At 41.4% G+C, this 25,258-nt stretch overlaps 2 protein-coding genes across 4 annotated transcripts in view; both read right to left on the minus strand.

The window, feature by feature from the left end:
* Positions 1-508: 508 nt before the first annotated feature.
* Positions 509-13,150, minus strand: NSRP1 (nuclear speckle splicing regulatory protein 1). Of its 3 annotated transcripts, none has more exons than XM_005525760.3 (7): positions 13,094-13,150; positions 11,958-12,045; positions 5,689-5,745; positions 5,398-5,529; positions 4,659-4,866; positions 3,970-4,078; positions 509-2,108 (listed from the first exon to the last, which is right to left on the minus strand). In XM_005525760.3, exons 1-7 carry the CDS (start codon positions 13,111-13,113, stop codon positions 1,088-1,090), a joined length of 1,635 nt encoding a protein of 544 aa, XP_005525817.1. In that variant the 5' UTR covers positions 13,114-13,150; the 3' UTR covers positions 509-1,087. The 3 variants fall into 3 exon arrangements, with proteins under 3 accessions (XP_005525817.1, XP_087922480.1, XP_087922479.1); XM_088066354.1 differs by lacking the exon at positions 13,094-13,150 and adding an exon at positions 12,950-12,968; XM_088066353.1 differs by lacking the exon at positions 13,094-13,150 and adding an exon at positions 12,120-12,138.
* Positions 13,151-14,624: 1,474 nt separating this feature from the next.
* The window catches only part of EFCAB5 (EF-hand calcium binding domain 5), a 34,268-nt gene continuing 23,634 nt past the window's right edge, over positions 14,625-25,258 (minus strand). The window contains exons 10-19 of the mRNA XM_088066366.1: positions 24,125-24,281; positions 21,773-22,062; positions 20,946-21,118; positions 19,988-20,213; positions 19,123-19,275; positions 17,866-17,963; positions 16,865-17,118; positions 16,297-16,526; positions 16,011-16,107; positions 14,625-14,752 (exon numbers count right to left, since the gene is read on the minus strand). Of these exons, the coding sequence (XP_087922492.1) occupies positions 14,625-14,752; positions 16,011-16,107; positions 16,297-16,526; positions 16,865-17,118; positions 17,866-17,963; positions 19,123-19,275; positions 19,988-20,213; positions 20,946-21,118; positions 21,773-22,062; positions 24,125-24,281 (1,806 nt within the window). The remainder of the gene's footprint in view (positions 14,753-16,010; positions 16,108-16,296; positions 16,527-16,864; positions 17,119-17,865; positions 17,964-19,122; positions 19,276-19,987; positions 20,214-20,945; positions 21,119-21,772; positions 22,063-24,124; positions 24,282-25,258) is intronic.

Raw genomic sequence — 25,258 nt, forward strand, 5'->3', positions numbered from 1 at the left:
GTGGCAGCATTTGCATTTCATTTTACTCACACTTTTTCTCACTGCTCAGTCTGCTGAACAAACAATTAGGGAAACACCAATCTCAAACCCTTTTTCTTTAATATGTAAGTTCACCTTATTCTAGCATAAGAGTGATAAACTTAGAACAAAACAAAGTGAAAGAAACAATTTAAAGTGTTGAAAATCTATTCCAAAAGCTACAACCACTGTCAAACATCCTACTTACCTAGTTGGAAGATAATTTTATGCTTGAATATGAACCTTTGAACAGAAGACTGACAAATCTAAAATATCACTGAACAAGCAGATACAATATATGTATATTGTATATATATATATATATACACAATATATATATACATATATATACATATATTGTATGTATATATATACACACTATATATATATATATATATAGTATACTGTAATATATGAAAGCACTCATCTACCTTATTCCATGCAAAAAAGATGCAGTAAAATAACCTACACATGAAAATAGACCCACACATCTGATCCAATATGTATCTTTATTGACTGTTTCTGTACATCAGGTACCCAGATCAAAACCCACACATAATATAAAATTCATATCTCAATATGCATATATCTTACAAAACTCCACTCTACATACAGAAACCTCCAAGATCATTATTCAGGTTGGTTTTCTTGCTTTTTCACCCACTTTTACAGGTTTGCTTCCCATTTTTGAGAGCAGCCATGGGGAATGAGTCCTCCTAAGGGCTGAGAACATCTTTGTTTCAGCAGAGTTTTGGCTGCTGAAAGGAGCAGGGGGATGCATTCTCACCTTGTATTGTTCAACAGTCCCAGGTCTGTCCAAAATGTCCATGTACCAAGGACATGGTACTGAAGGGCAGGGCGGACAGTCAGCCACAGTTAACATTTCAACTGTACAGACAGACTAAGGGTGTGTGTCAAAGAGACCCATTGATCCATTCCAAAAGTTGTTCTTTTAAGGGACACACAACTTTTCAAAGGAAAGCCAGGAATAAATAGGTAGGATGGCCTGCAGAGCAGTGGCCTTTCCTCTTGGCTGACAGCCCAGGTGTTTGTGCCCAGCCCAGGGCCATCAATCCTCCTCCTTCTCGATGTAAGGTTTGGTGCTGACCCGGGCCATCTGCCGGGCCAGGTACCGGTCCCGTGCTGACATCACCGTCTCCTCGTTGCTCCTTTTGGCAAATTTGCTCAGGTTCTCAGATGCTTTCTGTGCTTGCTCTTTCTCATCTTTCTCTCCTTCTCCAGCTTTACGTTTCTGCTCAGACATTTCAGAGCTAGAGCTTCCTTTCTCGTCCACCTCTCTGTCTTTCCCTCTTCTCTCTTTTCCCAGATCACCATCTCCATCTCTTTCTAAAGATGTAGGAATACTTTCCCTCCTCTCTCTGTATTTCTTTTCATCATTGCCATATTTCTCTCTCCTCTCCTTTGCATGATCTTCCCTTTCTCTGTATTTCTCTCCTCTCTCCTTCTCTCTGTCATTATATCTGTCTTTATCATTTCTTGTTCTTTCTTTCTCTCGTTCCTTTTCTGAGCCCTTCTCTCTCTCCTTTGCCCTCCTCCATTCTCTGCCATGTCCCTCCCTCTCTTTTCTTTCCTTCTCCCTTTGTTTATCATCTTGATCTTCCCTCCTCCTGTAGTGATCTCTATTACTGTGATCCCCATGCCTGTGTCGCTCCTCCCTTTCCCTCTGGTGATCCCTTTCGTGGGTCCTACTTTTCTCATAATCCTTTTCCCTGTACTGTTCATCACTTCCCCTTCTGCCTGGCCTGCTCTCTCCCCTCTGATGACCTGTTTGGACTTTGGTGTGTGGCCCTTCCTCCACACTGGATGAGCTTGGTGACCTGGAATGCCTCTGGCTTTTGTGATGTTTAACCTCCTCTTCACTGCTCACAGAGTTCTCCCTTCTTTTTTTCTTTTTCAAATTTACTTTACTATGCTTGTGTCTCTTGTCATCATCACTACTATCAGTTCCTAGGTCAGTATCAGCATCTGGATTATTTTCTTTCTTAAAGGTCTTCACTCTTTGTCTTTCCAATGGGCATTTGTTCCCTTCATTGGGTCCCTCCTGAGTGTCGGGTTTTTCTTCCTTTATCCTACATTTTTTACATTAGAAAAAAAACAACATTAAAACACCTGAATGCTTGGACTTTTCTACAAACTGACTTCTGGTCAGGACTTAGGCAAAAGATTCTGCTGAAAAATCCAGGGAAGCAAATCTGTCTGTGGCTCAGGCTCCAGGAACTCAGCACAAAGTATCCATATCTGCCTCACTGGTGAATGTGACCTGAGGAATTTATCTGAAAGAGTGACTATGGTAAAGTATGTGCAGCCTCCATCTAAGGAAAAAAAACATTGATTTGTGTTCCTGTGTAAGCCTGCTGGCAAGTTACAGGCTTTCCTGTGTGTTTGGCCCTCTATTCATGTCAAATAATTATCCAGAAAAGAAGCACATTGTGTGTTTTGTTGACAGAGGGAGGAGCATGTTTTTTTTTGATCTAGTATTTCTGAAGACCTAACTTGAGGATAGACAGAACTTAGTAACTTTTAACAGCTCAATTATTCTTAATGCAAAAGGCTGACCCATGGAGGGGGTTATGCTTTGTCATTCTCTTCTGGCTGATGAGGAAATCCATGTTTATTCACACAAGCCATATCTCTTCCATTTAATCACACAGCTTCAGGAACAGCCTGTGGGGCACTCTCATAAGTCATCACACACCAGTGTGAGTCTTTGTCTGCTGAATGCTTGAAGGCATGGACAACCTATGAACAACTAAAAAATTACATTGAAAAGTTTGGTAATTTACTTAGTAATCCAACTCAGAGGTGGATCACTTTAGGGACACTTCTGAGATCTAAAAATTGAGCTGTTTTCTCTCTGCATCCTGCTGTATCACCATGAGAAAGAATAAAATTAAAATATACACCTGAGTTTATTTGAAAGCCTTGCTGGGAACACCATCTACAGGACAATTAGTTTCCCTTGAATTAATTTTATGTGCCACTAAAGGAAATTTCCTTAATTTGATAGATTAAAAATCCATCATTTCAAATGCTCTCTACATAGTACAAAATCACATCATCCTGAAGACTTCATGGAGAACTCCCTTCAAGCAGCTGAGTAACTTCAGTGATCACTTTCTTCACTTAGGCTAAGAATTTACATTCTAACAGTCCAATCTCAGATCTAGAAGATCTCTTGATGAAAGCTCCATTTTCTTTGTGATAGCAAACACTTAACTAGTGACATCCATGCTTTAAACCTCTGTCAAATGAGGTTTAATCTGAATTAATTGTTTCAAATGATCAATTGCTGCATATAAGAAACATCCCCTTCATCACATTTATCCACAGGGCAGAATGTTACCATTTCAAACGCTGCAACAATTCAGTCTCATCTCATTACTTTGCTTTGGAATGTTCACATATTCAGGTGTCAAAATACTCCCACTGGATTTCCTATATATTTGAGTAACTTTTTTACCACAGCATCAACACTCAATTTAGTTTTTATGCAACTAAATGTGGAATAATTACCAAGTGAAGAGACTCACATTCTTTACAGAAAATTCATAGCATATTCATTTCCTATGATTTACTGCTATGCTTACTATTTTACATCTTGTCTTCCTCATTATTCAAAATGTAACTTAATACAGATTGCTAAATATTATGAAAACCAAAGAAAATGTAGGTTAGAATAAAACCAAGCAGAACTACAATCATAACTGTCATCTTGCTATCTTTCAGACAGTGTCTCTGTCCTGCTTAATTTCTGTGTCACTGATGACTATTAGTTATTTACCAAATAATTCAGTTAATCAGCTGTATGGAATTACCAGTTTACCTTACCACTGTTTTAGTGCTCTTTACCTAATCTTCCAGTGACTATGGAATCACCAACAGTCAAATGCTGTTTTTTATACCTGAAACCCTGTTGAAGTCACATCCTACCTGGCTTCACGGAAGCTGCATTTAGGCATCTCTTCTTCCCCCACACGCTGGTTTAAAAGATGTCTGTAGAATCCACTGAGATCCCTCTGTTTGGTCACATCCAGGTATGCTGAAAGGAAGGGAGGCTGGATTTACTGTGCCATAAATACTCATCACACACAACTCACAACTGCTGCACACCACCATAACTGCAATTTCCATCCTGGAGGTTTTCATATCTGAAGTGGAAAAAGCCCAGACTAACCTGATCTGGCCTCACAGCAGACCATGCCTGGAGCAGGCAGCTGGAACAGGTGACCGTCAGAGTTTCACTCCATCCCAGTTCATCTAATGATCCTACATCCTGTGCTTTACATCTACTCCTGATCCTTACCAGAGTGTCTGAGGTAAGGACTGGAAACATCACTGTGCCTCAGCCTTATGAGTCTTCCTTCAACAACTGACCCCCCCTCAAAAATTGAAGTACCAACCCAAACAGTACTGACACACAGAGGAGCTTCATCTGTTCCATTTGTAACATGTGCAAAGGAAAGTAACAGACCAAGGTTGATCTGATTCAGGATCTGCTCTGGTCCTCTTTGATTTTAATTATCTCAAGCCTCACACAGAGACCACCAGATGAATACACTGTAAATCATGTACAAAGACCTACTTATTTTTCAGGACAATTATTTCACTATGAATCTCACCCTCGAGAGCTGATTCTCTTCTTTCTCTCTCTTCCTCCTCAGCTCTTTCTTGCAGCTTCTTCTTATAGGCTGAAGTCACAAAAGCCTCTTTATCTGCAAACTCTCCTCCTTCCATTTCACGCTCTTTCTGAATTTTTCTTTCCATTCGTCTTTCTTGTTCCTTCTTTCTAATCTCAGCTGCTTTGAGGATATTATGGATGTATCTGGGCTGAGATAGAAGAGAATAAAGTTACCATGCTGAGAGGTAATTGTGGTGGCTGAGAAAACACGGATTGGGATTGATGGAGATGTTGAAGTAAGTTGGTAATGGAAGAAAACTCTCAGGAGAGGGAGAATGTGCTCTCCCTCCATTTGACAGCTACCCAAAACAAACTGCTGTTCCTTTCAGACTCCTAACACAGCACGTTTCCTAGTACCAAGAGAAGTTGCTGTATTCAATCAAAACAGTCAGCCCATCTTTGACTAAGAGGATTTTTACTCTAAATAAAATGCCTTTTTTTATTATTTTCCATCCCTCCATCTTCCTAATTGTAACAACCTTGCCCTTCTTTTAAGGAGTGAGAGGCTTCCTTTGATCCCCAGAACCTGACAAGAGCCTTCAAATGAACTAGAATAAGCAACAATGAAAGTATCACTTGTCAGGATAATCCAGCAATGCTTTCAAATTTACAAGTTAACCAGTCATGGTTACCCCAAGCAGACAGATTTGAACAGACAGGATACATTCTCAGGTATTGACCTTTTTGTCATCATTTCCAGCTAACAATTTGGCACTGCTTTCTTTTTTCTTCTGCTGCATTTCATCATAAATACTGTCATATTCATATACTGTAGCATCTTCCTCTAAAGCCTTCTGAATTTCCAATTTAGTCTGAAACAAAAAAAAAGGGAGGAGGAGAAGATATCAAAATAATAATAATGAAATCTTTACTATTTTCAAATATTTGATTCCTATATTGTTATTTAAACAGATCTATAGTATAAACTTACCCATCAGAACACTGAGAGTAAATTAAAAATAGTCCCTTACCTGTTTCATAGCTTGCTTTTTCAATGCTTCTTTTTGAAGACTTTCCCCAACAGTTGGCTGTGAGAAGGACACATTGCAGAAAAAAATTAATTACATTGAAAAAGGTAATATTCTTTTTCTACCATTCCAACAAACAATTATACAATAGTCCAATTACAGACAGGTGTGATGCAGAAAATACTGAATTCTTTCTGCATGTCCATCAGAGATGCAGCAGTCACAAGCAGAGATACTGACAATCACATGAAAAAAGAAAAACTGTATTCATAGTTAAATACAAACATCTGCAAGGATTTGATGTTTATTTCAACTCTCATCTGTATCATTAGTTGTGTATTTTCAGAAATAAGAGCACAGCTAAACAGCATGTACTTCAAATGTTACTGTTTAATTTCTCAAGATAAACACACTAGAAAATAGCATTACTAATCTTTCCTAAGAAGAAACAGATGCCTACTGAAAATATGTTTTCTAATCATACTGTCTTTAACCAAAAAGCTTTGCATTTTATTTACTTTTTTTTTTTTTTAATTAGTTTTGACCTAAACTACACATCTATCTTTTCTCAACCAATAGGTAATAGTGTTTATTAAACAGATCCACTATAATGGCAGGACAGGTATTGTTGTTTATGTAATTAAATATTTCTTAATCTTAAAAAGCAGAAATAGGAAGGAAAAATCCTTTTGCATTTTAGCAGCTTTCCAAGTTTTGCAACTTTAACTAATACATGCTGTGTGTCACATTTATAAAAGCCAGAGATTCTGTAATTTGTTCTTAATAAAATTTAAAAATGAAAACCAAGTAGCAGGGAGCTTGGCAGCAGGAACTAAGATCTTTTGAAATCAAACAGAATTAGCACCATTTAAATTCAAACAGATCCCCCGAACATGAAGGCTTTTAAATTAATTTGATGTTTAAAATAAAATAACAACATGCTGTGACCCCTCTTTCTTATTCTATTAAAACTTTAACAGATATGTCAACAAGGAAAAACACCAAGTGCTTTTCCACAGTTTTCTACAGGACAGACTGTAAACACTGCAAATCTTTTTTTTTCCCACTGGTTAATTTCAGAAACAGGGAAGTTGTGCAGGGATGGAGTTTCATTATAAGTGACTCTGTGCACTCTGTCTCTCTTCCCTCCTCAAAGGTGCCTTGATTTGGCCCCTGGGCAGTGCTGTGTGAGCAGACACTGGCCCTGTGCTGAGCACCCAGTTCCTCCTTGGCACTGGGAAAGATTAAAATCACAAATTCTCATCCATTTCTATTCCTTTACACAGCTGACATTTTCACCACCACAACGACCACAGGAACACCTAATATTTTTGGGGCCTCTGTCACCCACCCAGGATGGGACTAACAAATAGGTACAGACAGTGATCACCTCTAAGAGATTTTTTTTTTTCTGCTATGGAAAATATAAATAATAAAAGTACTTGCAAACTCCTCTGTGTTTTTTATTTTTTAAATGTCAGAAAGCTAGTATCTCAGAGGAGTACCAAGTAATTCTAGACTCAGCAAGAGAAGATGCTAAGGTAACACTGTCATTATTTGGAGAAATACATGTTATCACAATAGAATCCACTGACCTCGAGATACCTTTGTTCATCTCCCACAAACACATGACTTTCTTAAGTAATACTACAATCAAACCCCCCTGAAACACAGAACATTCAAAATATTCCTTCCTAGCTCACTCAAAGCAAAGGATTCAAAGACAAAGAAGAACTCAAAAGGGCACATATTCCCACTTTTTCTGCTGCTATAATTGCTAAATGCAGACTGAGGTTAAATCCATCTCTGCTTTCAAAACGTTAAACCCTCTGGCTAATAAAGGGAAAACATGATGTACACTTTATGGAAGAAAAGCCCTGCACTGATTCTGTGCTCATCACTAGAAAGCAGCTATTTCTATTACCCAGGTGCAGACAACCAGGTAAGGAAGCAGCCCAGGCCTCAGGCTTAGGAAGCTGAGCCTGGCAGACATGAGCAAGGCACAGAGCTGATTGTGGTATCAGGGACTGCACCCTGTCTGCTGCAGCCTGCTGATTATTTGGACTAGAACTGGATACAGTCTCTTGTTTATTTACGTAGCTGGTTGGTTGGTTGACTGGGGGAAGTAGATAGTGGATTATTTAGTTTAAAACCTACAAGAATCCTGGCTTAATTAAGCTCATATTTACTTCTGCTTTCAACACTGAAGAACTCTAAGTTCTGAAGAACTGATGTTCAGAAATAGTTTACAGCACTGTCTTTAATTCTATGACATACATCTTCTTTTGAAAAGGCTATAAATGAGTCAGTATAAACAGTCATTTTAAATTAGCATAGAACACACATCAGCATTACACAGAAAACCTCAATTTCCTCCTGGGTCTTGGGAAAGAAGATGTTCCTTTATTTGACACATTGAAGGTCATCCTGAAGGTTTCCTCTGTGGGAAAACCTTACACTGGTTTAACAGAAAGTTACCTCAACAGTGAAGAAACTCCCCTGCACTATCCCAGAAAGCAGGGGCTCAGTGAAAAACAAAACAGATTCTGCAGTTACTTTTACAGAAAAAGCTCTATTTCACCAAAATATCTGAAACCCTGCTTAGAATGTTTTCCTTGTCTGCCTACATGGAATAAATGCACTGATCTACAAAGATCAGGTTAACACTAAAGTAATATATAATCCTCATTATTGGACATATGATGGTAAAGAAGTCCATCTGCCATTTCTCCAGACTGGCAGTAAGTTTACAGAAAACAAACACCTTCCCCAATGGTTTATGGTGGACAATTTCCTGTTGTGCTGTGAGCTCTGATAGATGAGAACTTCCTGTCCTTTTGTATTGTTTACTTATCAACTGCCCATTTATTAAAGGCCCTATAAGCTCAGCAATCTGTCTCATACTTTTTCCCTCCCTCTAGTCAAGCTATTCTTCTGAAGCACAAAGTTTATAGTTCAATATTTTCTGGAAGGCGAAAACATTTTAACCCTGTCCTGTGAAAGGACATAGAATCAAGGAACTCTGAGAAACAAGGCTCTCCAGTCTACCACTGCTACCAGACCATGGAATATAGCTTGTAGACAACTGAAAAGGTTATTAAAAAACAAAACAAAACAAGAATTACCCCAATCTGCTAACATTTCTCATGGTTCTCTCCATTAATTAGCTCCTTCTCACTCTAAAATGAGCTACTTACACCCTCATATAAATGGAATTTGGAGTGAATCCTTTTGGCCCACCCTCACAGAGAACTCTACAATCCAAGTACAACCTGCACATGAGACTCCAGTCATCATAGAGCTAAAAAACAAAAATCACATCAGGCAACAAATTCCTCTCACACAATATGAGTCATGGCTACTAGCAAAAGATCAAGTGAATGAACATGAAAAGCAAGTCATGTACACATAATTAGCTTTTCTCAGCACTCCATCCTAGTTTCCAGAAACCAGATCAAGGACTTCCTGAACTGGAGGATACACCTGAACCATTGTTTCACACCAATCCTTTAATTTGACTAATCCTTTTCTGAATCCATTTATATTTCTGCTTGTGCCACAGTATTCTGTGGTAAGGAGTTCCACATCTTAACTACACAACTTCCTTTTGTTTAGATTAAACCAGCTGGTAATTCCATAACACAAGCTACTGCCCATATTATGAGAAACGGTAACATCACCTTACCTCTCTGAATTATTCTTGATTTTACATACATCTTCTTGAGCTACTGTTTTCTACTTCCTCCCTGTCAGAAAACTCCTTTCTAGGAGCCCCTCTACTCTACACAATCTTACTCTGCATGGAAACTGCTGCATAAACTCTGGTCAGCACCAGTATCAATTACTCAGCAGATCCTTTTAGTCAGACTCTTCCTTTGAAAAGTTGCAAAGGGAATGGAAGGATCCATAAGCAAAAGCAAAAATCTGAGCCTATGATACAGAGTTTTCTGTTTATTTTCAGTTTCTGACTGCTTAAGCAATTTATCTTTTAGGTGGTACCCACCAAATCCAGCTGATACATTCACAGAACTGTTCACACAGGCTCCACAATTCTCCTCCCAAATTTAGCACCTACAGAGGTCTATGCACAGTTATTTTTTCATCCTGTATTAACAAATTGGTTTTGAAAGACTGGTACAGTACAGGAACATATGCTTGTAATTCTGGTGCAATAATGTAACAGAAATTTTATCTGCTGTACCACACAGATAATTTCAACTAAACTCCGAAGGAAAAAAGGAACAATGAACATAACACAGATTGTCAAGCCACCTTTTCCCAGTCAACACTGTATTTCCAGAAAATTTCCATCCCAGATGCTCTGTTCCTTATGAACTAACAAAAAGACCAACTTCAACAACTTACAGCCATTAATGTACTTAACCACAAGGAAAAAAAAAATCCAAATTCCTTCAGCAAGGGTAGAGGCAAAATATGACTGAAAAATGCATAGTAATGGTTAAAAAAAAGGGAGCAGAAGTTTGGTATCTAATATATAATCACAGACAAGTCAGGTGTGCTGATTTCCCAGCACAAACTTTATTAGAGTTCAGTTAAAAATACATAATCTCTAGACATTTGAGATGTAGTTCTGACTGATAAAGTAGCAGCCAGGAAATGAAACCCCTCCCAAATGCTGCTCCTTATCTTGAAAACCTCTGAAATCATTACTGAACTAATAAAGTAATTCTGATTTTTTTTAAAAAAAACAATCTTTTTTGATAAAGGCAGTTATGAGATTATTACTTTTTGCTGGGTATGTACCATACTGATGAGCGAAACAACTTTTAAGAGCTTTTATAACAGACTCTGACAGTGAATCTGTCAGCTTTTCTGAACGGGAGGATACTTTTTAGCTGTTAAGCTAAAAGGTGGCAGACAGCATCACATATTACTTTAACTAGAATTATTAGCATTCTTTCTTTTGTTTCAATGTTTAGATATTAACAGAAGATGAAGAAGTGAAAAAATACAAGACAGCCTCCAGGAAGGTTTCCAGACCTAGCAAATAATATTTAATGACAACAGGTTGAATGAGGTTTATTCCTGGGATCTGGAAAATGTGAGGTCACATCCTTAATGCAGAGAAAGACACCAAATTCCATGCAAGAGGGAAAGTGCTCCATTACCATCTCCAGCAACTGTATCTAAATGAAAGCCTCTCTTTATAGTCACAGTGGAGGGATGCACCTCTGAGGATCACAGCTAAGTGAGGAAAGAGATGGGATTTAAAACATTCCTGTCCTGTTTCCTGTAAGCTGCACTGAGGCAGTTTCATGTTGAGGGTTGAGTGGACATCACTAGAAAGGTCCTCAGCCCTTTCATGCCCTGTAAAACGGGAGCTCAGACACCTTCAACAGCAAAATTCCAGATTTTGTAATGGAACCAGGTACACAGGGGCTGGGAAATGCTAAATTCAGGCTTTCTGTGATATAAAATTAACTACTGCTAGTTCATTAAAATAAAAATAGATTCTAAAAGTAAATATTTTGGCTAGTCAGAAACTGACCAAAATTATTTGACATTTTATTAGCACTGCTTTTCTTCACCCAAAAGAGCAAGCATGGAGCAAAGCTCTAGGGAGGAAAGAACATATTTGTAGCACAGGGTTCTGTAAGCCCAGCCCATATCGCAGCCCCTCCCTGGACATTTCCCGTGCTTCCAGCAGCACATCCAGGTGGGATTTACACAGCACACAGTGCCCTCTACTGGGGCAGGTACAGAGTGAGCATTTTGAACCTACCACTTCGAAAGAAATTAAAAATTAAAGATTATAGAAAAGAACACTCTTACACAATATCATACATCTTCTCTTGCTTTAGAACTTTTGGGCTGTACAGCTTTGCTTTCGTTCCCAGTATGAACTTCATAAAATCAATTACATCAAATTTGGGTGGAATGAGCTAAAGGATGAAACACACATAACTACCACACTTTAAAGTTAGCATTTGAGTGAGACCTATTGATTACTACTGGTCTTTCTATTTGCAGGCATTCACCAGTGACAGCCAACAAATCTCTTTACAAGCTACAGTTAACTCTCACAAACAGGTTGTCACATGTCCTGAACTTCTGCAAGAACGGACAGACAGTAACAAGAAATTATCACTGCCATGTAATGTGTACTAAAGAAAATACAGATCATATTTCACACCCAAACCCAAAACGATGACACATCCTAATGACACTGCCAAAACCTGATGCAGCCATTAAGAGTTGGACAGATTTGCAGAACAGCAGGCAAATTTCAGAAGAAAAATTGTTGAACTGACCTCTTCATCTGACTCCTCTGCAAACACTGAGAGCTTCTTTGAAACAAGATTTTTCTGTGGCAACTTTTTGGGCATAATAAGCCCATATCTAGAGGGGGAAAAAAACCAGTTACCTTTAGTATCACAACATAGCACATTCCAAACCAAAAATCTGCCACTTACCATTTGAGAAGTAAAAGGTCAGCATCAATATAATGTATCAGTTATAGGTGAGCAGCCTTTGCAGCACAGCACACCTGCCAGGTTCTCCCAGAGCTACTGCTGTCTTTTGCCATATAAAGTTTCTGGATGCAATGATTGTCCTAAATTAGGACCCAAATCCCTCTTGCCCAGAGTTCTCCAAGTATTGCTCTCTTCTCTCTCAGAAGTAAGAAATTACTGTTTAATCTGAAGGGATTTAGTCTTAATCTATGCCAGGCACTATTCCATGGCTACGTTTGCAGCGCTATAATTTCTTATTTGGCTGGCAATGTAACCACAGGTGCTATGGCAAAGGATAACATTTACAGACAGATTATGTCGTGCTGAGATTGATTAACCACACATAAACATCTCTTCTGACAAAAGCCCATTTCTGCGCTAAACCCACTTCCCTTTGGTTCTGAGCAACCTCTAAATCAGGGATTTCTTGCCCGCCTGCCTTTCCCTGAGTCTATCACCGAGCCAATAGACCGCCCCAGCCTGTATGGCTGAGCTGAATGGAACACCCCAGCATTCTGGGGGTACCACGGCACCCCTGTGACTGCTGTCTGTCTCCATGAGTCCTGAACCCGCCCTCAGCTCCGTCCCACCCGGCCGCGGGCTCCGAGCAGGAGCCCCGGCTGCCAGGGCCGCTGCTCATGGGTGGCAAGTGTGAGGGAACATTGAGGAGATTCTCATCCTTAAGAGTGAAAAACACCCTCGGGCAACACCGCCGCACCCTCAAGCTCAAGCCCGCTGTTTGAGTTCTGCTTGTTTTTAATAAACACAGTTTTAAAGTCAGGCCAACACACCGAGGCCGCGCGGCGGACACCTGGGACAAGTGAGCCCCTGGGCAAGAGTTTTCCAGCGCTCACCCTCAGCGCCGGCCCCAAATCCCCCCCGACCGCTGCCTCGGCCCGGCGGGGCCCGCCCGCCCCGACCCTGCCGGCACTCACTGCTTGCCCAGCGCCGCCATCTTGTCCGGCCGCCTCCCCCGCGCAGCCGCTGCCGTTCCGCGGCCGCAGATTCCTCGCGGCCGAGTCCTCCCCGCGCACTTTCCCCGCCCGCCCCGGGGACCCTCAGGGCACCGCGCCGTGCTCCCGTTCCGGGAGGGAACCGGAGAGCGGGCAGAGGGGGCTGGAGGCGACGGGGGATTTTTTTTAACAGCTCCTTGTCGAGGGGCGAAAGTGCTGATCGGGAAAGGGCGCTGGCGGGCGCTCCCTGAGCGGGGAGCTGAGATCCCCGGGGGCGCCTCAGGGCAGCGGCGGGAAAGGTCCCCGAGGAGGGAGAAGCTCTGAGGGGGAGAAGCCCCCGAGACACTCCCGGGGCCGCCGGTGGTCGCCGCTCTCGGGGCCGGGGCTGAGGAGCCACGCTGGTCCCCCCCAGCCATCACCGAGCTGTCGCTTGTTTCCCGCTAAAGAGTGAAAGAGGTGGTTAATTTCCCAAAATGTTACTTAAAAAGGTGATTCTTCCAAAAGGGATGTTACTGGAAAGATGAAATCTCACTGCAGTCAGTACAGTTGCTGTAATCTCAAGCTTTATCCCAATAAAAAAGCTTTTTGTGCTATATTAATACTGTTGGGCTTCTCTGCAAAGTGTTCATAAGAACGTTACAAAATGCTGATTAACAACTTTTATTTAAAATTATTCCTAAAAGGTCTTTTAAGGAGACTGAACCTTGAAAATTAATGCTGTATCATTTATGAGCATTGTCATTTGGGAGCCATAAAGACGTCCCTACCTCTCGTCCCATCAGAATTAATTTTAAAAACCCATAAAACTTTGATTAAGCCTTTAAAATTCAGTAGCTATACTGGCAAAATTCTTCCCTTTAATGTTTCTATTGCTTTTTCTTGATAATCCTGGTAGGAAAATTAATCCACAAACACCAGAGGTTTATGTCCAAAAAAGGAGACAGAGGAGTCCTTTTACTTTATTTGAATAAAGGGAGAGGCCATGGGGCATTCTCCTGGGGTCTCTCAAATTTTTGGAGGGCACAGCCTCCCTTTTATCCTAATTCCCGGCCATATGTCCGTTCTCTCTTTCCCCATAGGCTGAGGTACTTGAGAGGTACAGACTTCCCAGAACGCCTGATACCTGGGATACCCCCTCCCAATGCACAACCCTTCTTAATTCTTAATTCTTGTGGAATTTTATGGTGTTTCCCCAGTGTCTCTTTCATCTTTCAGTGGAATCCACCCCATTGTTTCTGTTATTTCTCAGTGATAGCTTCGTATTATCAGCATAGCTTGTTTGTAAAGACAAACCTGTCATTCCTCTCAATCCTTAACAGACTCCCTATCACCTTAACTCATAATCCCTAACAGAATTAAGCCATTTTAACAAGAAATACTAGTGCCTATGCAAAAAAAAATAGAAAATCAACAGTTAATTTAATAAAATATATGAAACACCAGAATCACAAGGGTTAGATGAGAAATTGAGATATTTAATTAAAGGCACACAAGAACTGGATGCCAAAAGGGGCTAAGGATGGTTTATTTCAGTGCGTTGGCTTTTTGTGATCTGCACAAGTGCCAGGCAGGTGTGAAGCCACTGGTACAGGTATTCAGCTGGAGCAGAGTTCTGCTGCCACTCTGCTGCTTGTGGGACACCTGGAACAAAAAAACAGGTGTAAATACAACAGGGAAAGTCAAAACCATGAGGAGTGTTGCTGCAAGAACAGATCATCCCCTCAGAAGAGCTTACCCTGAATCCAGTCATTCCAGTAATGGTGATGCTTTGAAAAGCACACAGCTGTATCGTGACAGTGACCTGTCAAGTGCTGACTTCTTTTGACTATAATTTATCTTATTTTGTGGTGGGTGCCCTGTTGTAAGAAGTGGTCTGCTAAATTTTAATGCTAAACCATCACTTATGTATGGAACATATGGACAATTACCTGATGTTAATTTTAAAGGAATTCCCGTAACTGTGAGTTATACCTGCATTCACACCTCTCATCTGACACTGCTCTCTCACAACAGGTTCCATCCTGGGAAACCAAACTTTCCTAGCACACCTGCAGTTTCCAAAGCTACATTCTTTAATCTAATTACATCAGCATCCTTAACTGTAGGAAAACTGGATGCTCTAGGCCTGTTTTGTTCTTTCCAGTGAATTAGTTTAATATATATGAGGAGAACACATGGAAATGAACTATGACTACCTCAAGTGTTTACTCTTTATCAGCAGGCAGGGTACTGTTGATAAATATCCCCAGCTAAAGTAATAACTCTTGTCCACATTTGGCTTTTAACAGGCCTCTCAGACTGGTATTAGATCATGAAGAGAGAGCTGTCAACAAGAACAAGTGATTTCTCTTACAGAGATATTGCAAATAATAATAACAGGCTCTTGACTACTCTGGCACCAAAAAAAGCTCACGTTCATTAAAGGAGAGAAAGACAGACTGAGAAACAGCTCTTGTCTATGGCCTGTGAGTACATTAAGCACTTGGCAGATGGTGTTTACGAAGAAGAGGGCTCACAATGTGTGCTCCTGTTTGGAGATGGGTCAGTCCCTAGGGCAGGGCACAGAGGTCTGAAGCAGCTTTTCTTGCCAAAAGAACCCTCGTTCTTCATGCTTATTGGAGGTCTGCAATGAGATCACTTGTTCTGGAAGGTTTCAAAGCTGATCTGCTCCCCTTTCCTGAAGGCAGTGAATTTTGAGTCTAAATTTAACAGGTTGATTTCTATTGACCAAAAAAGACTGCAGATATTTAGGACCCATTATCTGTTGTTTAATCTATTGTGAAATCAAAGTTAATTTCTGAAGTAAGGCCCTTAAAAGCACTTGGCTGAGCATTGCCATTGACACAGTTTCATTGTTGAAGCGTGCCTGGTAACCTCAAAATGAGCTTATGACACTCACCAGTGATGAGGTCCAGCAGCAGCTCTGCTTTAACTTGCACGGATGAAGCAGTTGGATCAAAGCAATAAACCTCCTGAATCAAATTGTCATCAAGTTTCTGCAATGCAGAGAACAAAAACATGAAGGTGTTTGTGAAAAGCTTACAGAATGAAAAATAGATGAGAAACATATAGGAAATCTATAGGTAATTAATTATTTCACTGCTATTTCCCCCTTGGCAAATTCCACTGCATCTTCTTGGAGGAGGAAGAATAGAAAACAAACTTTCAACAATTTGAATTCTCACCAGTTTACACTGATTCCAGCTCTCAGTTTCCTCTGAGCCCTTCCAGTCGGGATGCAAAAGCAGCAGCACAGCCTTAACTACATCGTGTACCAGAGCTGGGGGTTCTGCACAGCTCTTTATTCCAGCAAAGCTCTCAGCATTGAGTTTCTGGAAACACTCACGCAGCTCCTGCAGCATGAACCGGTGGAACAGAATCCCTGCGTGCTTCACATTTGCCACACGTTCTGCCTCTGCAATCAAAAACAAACCTCTCAAGAAGCTGCTCAGAAACATCTGCTACTCAGGACTTAGATTACTAACAGTCTATGTGATAGATCCCTAAGGGCAACAAGGTGTCTGCTTCACACTTTTGATTTTGGCACGAAGTACCTTGTGAGCCAGAATTTAAATCTGCCCATTCGGTTTATCTCTACTCTGCTAGGCTCTGAGACTTGCTAGGGGGTAGTTTATATATACCAAGGATTTTTATTTGTCTTTCCATACTTGTAGGAATGATACTTTTAATATAGTTTTACTGAGAGTCCTAATTTCACCACAAAAAACTATCTCACATATGTATGCACAATACCCAGCACTTGTGTTGGTTGTGTTTCCTCTAGAGACCTCTGCAGGATCTCCGAGCAGGCAGCTTGGGCCATCTTCAGCATTTTCTGCAGGTCTTTCTGTTCCTGGCGTGGTAATTTCTTGTGCTGTCCAATGCTGATATCAAATATGCCAAGAGTTTTCCTTGATAGGTCATGAAGAGGTACTGCAATATGGTGTTCTCCATAGACAGAAGTGAGAGTGACCTCTGAACTGTCTGTACACTTGAACAGGTAATCTCTGAAATGAAATGTGCTAGGATTTACCATCCTGGTTTGTTTTGGTGATTTACTTAGTGTATTTAAGATTACATTCATCTCTTGTTGTTAAAATAAAGGTATTACATTATTGAATTATAGTTTGTTTCCTTGAACTGAAATTTGCACAGAGTAAAGTATCATTCAAGGCATGTACACAAAGGAAATAAATAGCATTGCGAACACAATATTGCTCGGCCAAGGTAATTGCTGAAAATAATGAGAATTTAACAATTCTTGATTTAAAAGCAGTTTGCTGTTTCTAACTGCATTGATGTTTGTTCTGGACAGTTTTATGAAAAGTAAAACAGCAAATGGCTGTTCAAACTTTGACAGCAAGGATGATATGCTTAAAAGACAAGTCTGTGGGGATCTTGGCAGTGGAAGGAAACAGAGAATTGAAGGAAATGGGACTAATATGTCTAGGAAAAAATACAGATTATTCTAAAAAGCAAAATGGTTCAGTGTAAGCTATAATCCTGCAAACCTTGACAGCTGGTAAGCATTAAGTCAGAAGTTTTTGCAGCCTAAAGTCAAAGAGAAAATACTCCTCAGCCGTTCACAGTTCAGTGCCATGTGCACACACACCAGAAACCTTGATAGTGAGAGAGATATACCCAGACACTCTCAGGGCTGCAGTACCAGGGGCTTCATGTGATGTGGCTCAACCTGATGCAGGTTGAGTCAAGGAGCAGAGGGGACCAGTCCCATTGCAGGTGCTGGAGCCTACCTGAGGACGTCTTCGTTTCTGAGGAGAACAACAGGAGAGCTGTGGATTTCCTTTTGTCCTGTGTTATCTGTAGTGATCACCCTGCACAGAGCATAGTTCTGCCAGAGAGAAAAGAAAGGTTTAGCTGCATCCAAGAAAGGAACAGATATTTTGAAGTGTGGAGAGAGAGGAAATGATTTCTTATAGAAAACTCTCAGGTACATTCAGTAGCAATGAGATTGTTTAAAGACATCTTCCAACACAGCTTAGTTTTATTCCCAGAGATGGGTGAAGAATTTGCCCTGGACCTCCCTCAGCCTGACTATTTAATCCACCCCAGGCTCCACACTGAGAAACACCCACAAGCCTAGAGGTTTCCATTCTTTTTCTCATCCTCTTGCAGTCCTTTCTCATGTCATGTTTGTGTCAGTGTGCCTTGACACGTGAAAAGAACAGAGGGGAGCGAGTGACCTGGCTATCAGGCAGCTAACAAGGGAACAGTGCTGAGCCTGGAATGACAACAGAACACTCCCAACATAAACCATGGTTATGAGAGGAAGCAGCTGAATTATGACTGCAGCAGATGTCATGCAAACTTTGGGATGACATGGGATCAGTCCTAAATATTGCATATACTTTTTGTCTTCTTAACTCACTGGTACATGAAGTGACAAGCTTCCCAGGGCCCAAGTGCCTGCTGAACAACTGGAATAAGTCCTGCATGGAGCAGGGCTGCCTTTGCAAGCTGACTAATTTGGAACCAGTCACTTCCTGAGCTGAATTTACATCTTGGCTGCTGACATAAGTTCAGAACAAAAAGCTAATACATTTCTGGAACGTTTTCTTTTCCCTATAAAATACCATGATTTTGACAGGCAGAGGATCTCCAAAGAGACGTATTTCCCTTAGTGGAAGTCCCAGACAGCAAAGCTGGATGGATGGATGGATGGATGGATGGGTGTGGGATTCTGCTCTATTGGTTGCTATGCAGCAGTGGGCACTGAACCCTTTTCATATGGAGAAAGGGTTATACTAGCAGTGCTCTTTAATTCTTTTACATGGGAGGATGAAAAGAATGAAGAGGGAGCTCCTTTACAGAGGGAATCTTCCTTCTCTACCTTTGTAGCCCTTGTGTTGCATGAGCAGGCACAAGAATCTTGTGTGAGCTTCAGCTTTAATGATAAAACCACTGGAAAAACACAGACAGCTGGAGATGGCACTTCCTCTCTAAAGCAGCCTTTCAGTCCCTGAAAATTACAGACCTTTTCTCTGCAATACCTTGTCTTTGCCAGGTGTCACCAGATAGGTTGTGACAGCGTGGATGCTGGGTGTCCTGGGATACAACCAGTCCAGAGCAGTGACAGCCACTTGAAGGACATTTTCCCACATGCAGATATGGTGGTAGGCTTTGCTGAATGCATGGCAAACTCCCTGTGAAAGCAGAATCCTCCAAGTGAGCCAGACAATTCCACACAATTTGGGAGGAAAAAGCTCCCATGTTGTAACAAATGTTCATGTTGTAACAAATTGGTTTAATCAGAATTTGTAAAGTGGAAAAGTGACTCTGAAATGTCCCTTATCAAATAATGCCCTGAAGTACTCAGTACCTGGTCACAGCCAAGTCCTTAACGAGACAAAGATGATTTTTAGTGGAAATAGCCAAACAGATAGGTAAGGTTGGCTTGCTGTACTCCATGCTGCCCAGGTGATGCATCCACAGTGAAGCCGATCCCAAAGAACATCCCAAAGAAATCTGGGTGGCTGTCACTTAAAATTATTCCACCACGTAAAAAGTAAAGTTTCATGTCATATTATAGAAATGAACACAAACATGAGATTGAGAGTTTCAAGAAATAAAAGCTGCTATCTTTGGACTTTGCACAAAAGGTCAATTAACGTCCTAGTCAGGAGAAGATTAAATAAATTATTGATGAAGTGATACCTCTTAATAAATTTCAGATAAGATGCTAGTCAGCAGGATACTGATAAGGTGCTGTTCTTACGCCACTTTCACCATATACTGCAGAAGGGGACCCACCAATATTTTTTTAGTTGTACATCTTACTTTTACTCAGAACAAACATGTAAAATTCACAAGTCTTTTGCAGGTTGGAGTAACAAACTGCTTCCTGATGGTGCCTACCTCATAGAAAGTGATCTCATGGGTCAGGAAGATGGACTTCTGACTCTGGTCCTGAAGAGTGTCAAGTCCTAGAATGCCAAAAACTCTCCAATGAGCATCATACAGGGGCAGCACCAGGAGTGAACCTCTCCTCTCCTCCTTTCGGTCAGGGTTCCAGAAATGAATGTTTCCGTGGTGCTGAACTCTTGGAACATAGATTGGCTTTCCCTGATCAACGGCTGCAAAGCTAAAATATAAATTTATGAGGAAGTTTGTCAGGAGGAACAGAAAACCTTTAGTGAAACAGTAAATACTGCAGCTTTGATCTCTCCCTGTTTTTTGGCATCAGAGAAGGAAAGTGTGAGCTCCATACCCTGACCACACTCAGCAATACCACATTTACCACTTGCATCCCAAAGGCAGTGCTAATAAAGAGGCACTTTTCATCCTTAGGACATTGTAAAAACATCAGCTAATGAATGGAATGAAAAGGAATACAGAAGCAAGTGGCAGTTACATTTAATAGGTTAGAGGCAGCAATGTTTAAAGAGACAAATATGTCTGGCTTTTGGAAATGACAAGCAAAGAAGCATGAAAGCTGTTTATAGTGTAAACACTAGGGGAGGAAAGGCATTGTTCTCAAAAATATCCTGTGGATATAAACTGGCATAACAGAATTAATTTTTAAAGAAGAAAATGTAGGCCCAATGCCTCAGACATTTGCTAAAGGATGAGATTTATTAGACTGTGAGCTAATCTCCCCAAGGAAAGGAGTGAAATCCCAAACAGAACAGTTCTAAGCAGACCATGCAGCGTATAAGGACATGTATAGGATATTGGATCATTCCACAACAGTCTCTTGGGTGATTTCCTCTCTGGAGTACTCCATCAACCTCAGTTTCCCATGCATCCCAAACACTGCCCCATACATTCCAAACAGTCTAGAGAAAATGAAACAGGTATTTGTAGCTTTTCTTACCTGACCCCTTTCATGTCTCTGTGCAGTACTTGGTTTAGGACATAGGGAGCATCATCTGCGGTACAGGCCACGTAACGCAGGACAGCCTGGCCCTGCTCTGGGGAGAGCCTGTTCTCTTCCAAAAGGGCAATATATGCACTGATCCTCTTGTTATCCCCATGGGCTTCCATGTCCTAGCAACAAAATGTTCCCCATTACAGTCTGTACATTAGCCACTGGCACTTATTTAGTGGACTTAGCACTTGCTTAATTTTTGCTGAGATGCTGCTCTGGGTCACTGAGTTTGTGTGTTATCAACCCCATGACGTGGCTGTGTCTCTGCTGTGGCCGTGTCTGCCCAGTGCACTCTGTGACAAGCACAAACACTTGGTATTTTGATTGGAAAGGGAAACTGATTTCCTCTTTCCTGGTGCTAATGGGGAGGAGTAAATAGAAGAAGAATCCCTAATTATAATCTGTGCCTAAGAAAAAGCCATATGGATTTCTTTTCCAATAGGAGATTCCTTTAAGAAAAAAACAAGTGCCAGAGTTGCCACATTTACAAACCTAGGCAATACTGCAAGAACACTTCAGCTACACTGAGAGAAGTTTGACTTTGAGGAGGGCTTTAATGGTCAGGAAAACCAGCTAAAGTTGCAGCTGTAAATTAAAAATGAAAATATTTTCACTACAAATTAAGCATCTTTGTCCCAAACTGACTCTGGTGTGTTTCATTTCAGAAGCTCCAAAACTATGAATATGCATTTCTGACCTGAGTCAGCTCTTCCATAAGTGAGACAAAATTATCCATGAGATTCTTTCAGTACTGGCAGAGCAAGGATACCTACCTGGGTCAGAGTCTTAATCACTGCTTTGTACACTGGTTCCATGCTTGTTCCGCCCATCTCAGCTGCTTGCTGGATATCCTGCAGCCATTTCCTCCTGGCTGAGCTTTGCGAGCTCTTGGTGTGACTTTGTTCCACAGTTGTGGTCAGGAATCTCACCAAGTTATCAATAGATTCATCCTCATTGCCAGTGAACTTGGAAGCAATTAACTCAAGGAAAGTCTGGAATGCCTTTGGGGATAGCTTCCCCACTCTACTGAGCTGTGGGTATTGGGAGCAAAGCTGTTCCTTTGCTAGTAGAAAAAATAGAAAATAAGACAGGGAAAAATCTAGTTGATTAATCAGTTTTTCAAAATACAAATCAAGACCCAAACAGGGTTTGGGTTGGAGTCCATTCAGCCCATCCTTCTAGGTTTCTTTCAGCTATCTTTCCTACGTGGAAGTGGTCACACTGGCAGGTAGTCTCCAGTTTCCAGACTGGACGCATCCTTTTCTCTAGATGCCTGCTTCCCTCCTATGAGCAAGAATCCCGCACAGCCCTGGTGTCTCCCCTGGTGCTGCTGAACTCTGCAGCCGGTCTGTCAGAGCTGTCCCAGCGCGGCGCCGGCTGTGCCCAGCCCCGGCTCTGGGCTCACGGGGGTGCTCTTGCCCAGCCTGAGGAACGTGAAGGCGCTGCCTGGCTCCCGCAGCCTCTGGTTCACGGCGCCTGTGTGACTGATGCTTCCATTATTTTTTCTGCATCCCGTTCTCAAATCCTGCTGGACCCGAAGATGTCCCTGCTCATGGCAGGGTGTTGGACTAGATGATCTTTACAGGTGCCTTCCTATCCAAACCATCTTATCATCATGATCACAGATTTTAGCTGAAGAATTAGCAAGTACTAATTTGGCCCCAGTCGTGGTGGGGCCATGATGCTTAATGCTGTCTTATCCAGCCCATCATAGAAGGAAGTTCAGTATTCTAATTTAATTCTGTTTTTCTGATAGAACTGGGATGGAGAAGCTTTTGATAATATAAAATGTTTGGACTTTTACCTCTACTTTCTCCTCACTTTGAAGAAAGGGATGCAGAAAAAATACACATGAAGTTGAATGTGGTATGATCACTTCCTTCACTACTGAGCCACAGCATAATGAATTATTTTCCCCTTTATATCTAATGTTACACTTTTTACTTGCAAGGACAATCAAATAATTCTACTCACTTTTTACTCTGTGTTTCCATTTAGGAGAAGTGCAATGTCTATGAACCCTTCCTCCAAACCTGCTTGTTCCACATCCTTGAGAGATTAGGTTGAGGCTGCTAGAAATAGTTCATGTTTCTGGTAGGTGGTATTGATTTTGCTATGCTCCGTTTCTGTTTATTTGTCCTTTAGTTTATGAGCCCTTCATGGAAGGGACTGTGTCCTTCCATATTTCCATGGTATGTTCTGGCATGCTTTGAATACAAGAGAGCAGTGAACTGCCAGTTTCTCCTGGCTGGACAGCCTGGAGATGATTAACTGTGACATGCTGGTGTGCTCTCCACCTCACCAGCTGCCTCCAGTAAGCTAAAGGATAAAGAGATTTTGGTGGTTTCCACAGTGAGCCATTTTTAGTGATTTGCAGCAGAACAAGCAGCATGAAGACAAGCATGGAGATGAAAAAAACAGTCCTTTCCACCCAAGCACATATGCAGACATGTTCTTAATTGCTAATACAGTGTTTCAGAGCACTTTATGCCCACATGTTAATATGTATGAGGCTGTCAGACAGGTTCAGGTGAACCTGCAGCACTTCTGCTGGACCCAAGTCTTTCCTATCAGGACCAAATTTGCTAAGTTTATGCAGTGAAATAACCAACAGAGAAGTGATACTCGAAGCTGCTCTGTAATTCATGAGAGCTGTGCGACAGTGTGGATAACTTCAGGCTGTTTGAGATCCATAAGAAAAGCTGCTCTCTCCTGTGAGGTACATTCCTGCTGGAAGCGGAGTAAAATGTATCTATTAAAAATAGCTGGATAACACAGATGGACTGGACTAAAAGTGCAAAAATGTCTTCAGGTTTTATGTGTGTTTTTTCACTGCCATATCACATGTATATATTGCATGTTACTGCTGAAATAATTTTTCAACTCATCCCAGTGTCATTAAAACATTGGGCTACTTCCCTGCCTGGGAATTTTGCACAGGAGAAAGGAATGGAGCAATGCATTAACAAATAGGCCTGGGTAACTGGGTTCCTTTCCATTTTACACCTCATACTGCTTATGACTGCTTGCAAAACCAAACAGGTGCTTGCAACAACTTCATAGACCCTGTCACTGTGAATGGTTGAAGGCCTCCTAGTTCTCACAGAGCAGAGATTATTCCTTACCTTTCATCAAGGCCTCTTTTCCCACGTCTCCCTTGAATGTGCTCAGAACAGCAACCACCTCTTCCAGGTCCAGAGACCCACATGCATTGCTGTCCCACTTTTCAAAAAGTGCCTCCAAAAGCTGTTTCCTTTGGGCCATGTGGGACATGTGGTGAGCCTGCAACAGAGGAACAGTTGGTGTTTGGTAACTCCTGGATATCAGTGCTGGACACTACACAGATGAGGATACTACACAAGTGTGGACACACTCTGCATGGTTGAGCCAATCACATCATTCCTATGGTCCAGGCCAAATCTGTACATACATGGCTCAGGCCTAGAGATGAATCACTAAGCTTGGGAGATAACTTAGAAACACTAAACCCAGGTGACAGTTCAATTTACCAGGCAGGACCAGCACTGCAGAGAGTTATTTCACAGTGGACTAATGAAGAAGGTGCAGGATTTAAGATGAGGTAGCTCAGGTAAGTGCAAGTTTCCCAGAACACAAATGTCTCCCCAGCAAGAGCTAACCACAGCCTTGTCTGTGACACCCTGGGATGTGACAGTTCATTTTTCTGTACAGTTATTTTGCTGGTGCTGCCCTGAAGTGTGTGGGCTCCAAGCAAATACATGTTACCATTTGTCCACTAAACCCAGCACAGAGGGATAACTGGCTGGAGCAGAACTCTCTCAAAGGCCAAACTACTGGCAGTGTGTGCTGTGTTCAGTGAAGACTATGGAGCCGTCAGATCCAATATCTCATTCAAATTAGGTCAGCAGCACAGAGGGAAACCAGAAAAGAAAACACAGCTAGAGAAATGCACCACATTTCCCTATGATATAAGTGATATGAGGCACCCTGATGCTGGGCATGAGGAAGGGGAATATTTTTTTTGCAACACATGGCAAGAACACCTTGTAACTTAAATGCAAAGAAACTCATGCACATTCACATCCAGCCATGCACATAGCAAACCCAAACATCCACAACCTCCTATGTACATGCCAGTGCAGTAGGTCAGAGATCAGGTTCTTGGCTATTATAAAGGTGAATAAGCAGAATGGAATGTTTTGGGCTCTTTCACAATTAAATATCAACTGTTGTCTCACTGACTCCGGCTCTAGGACAGACAGACAACCCCTTACAGGATG

This window comes from Pseudopodoces humilis, chromosome 23 (assembly GCF_049639895.1).
Source record: "Pseudopodoces humilis isolate 2021_Gansu_Grassland_sample_001 chromosome 23, ASM4963989v1, whole genome shotgun sequence".
NCBI classification, from domain to species: Eukaryota; Metazoa; Chordata; class Aves; order Passeriformes; family Paridae; genus Pseudopodoces; species Pseudopodoces humilis.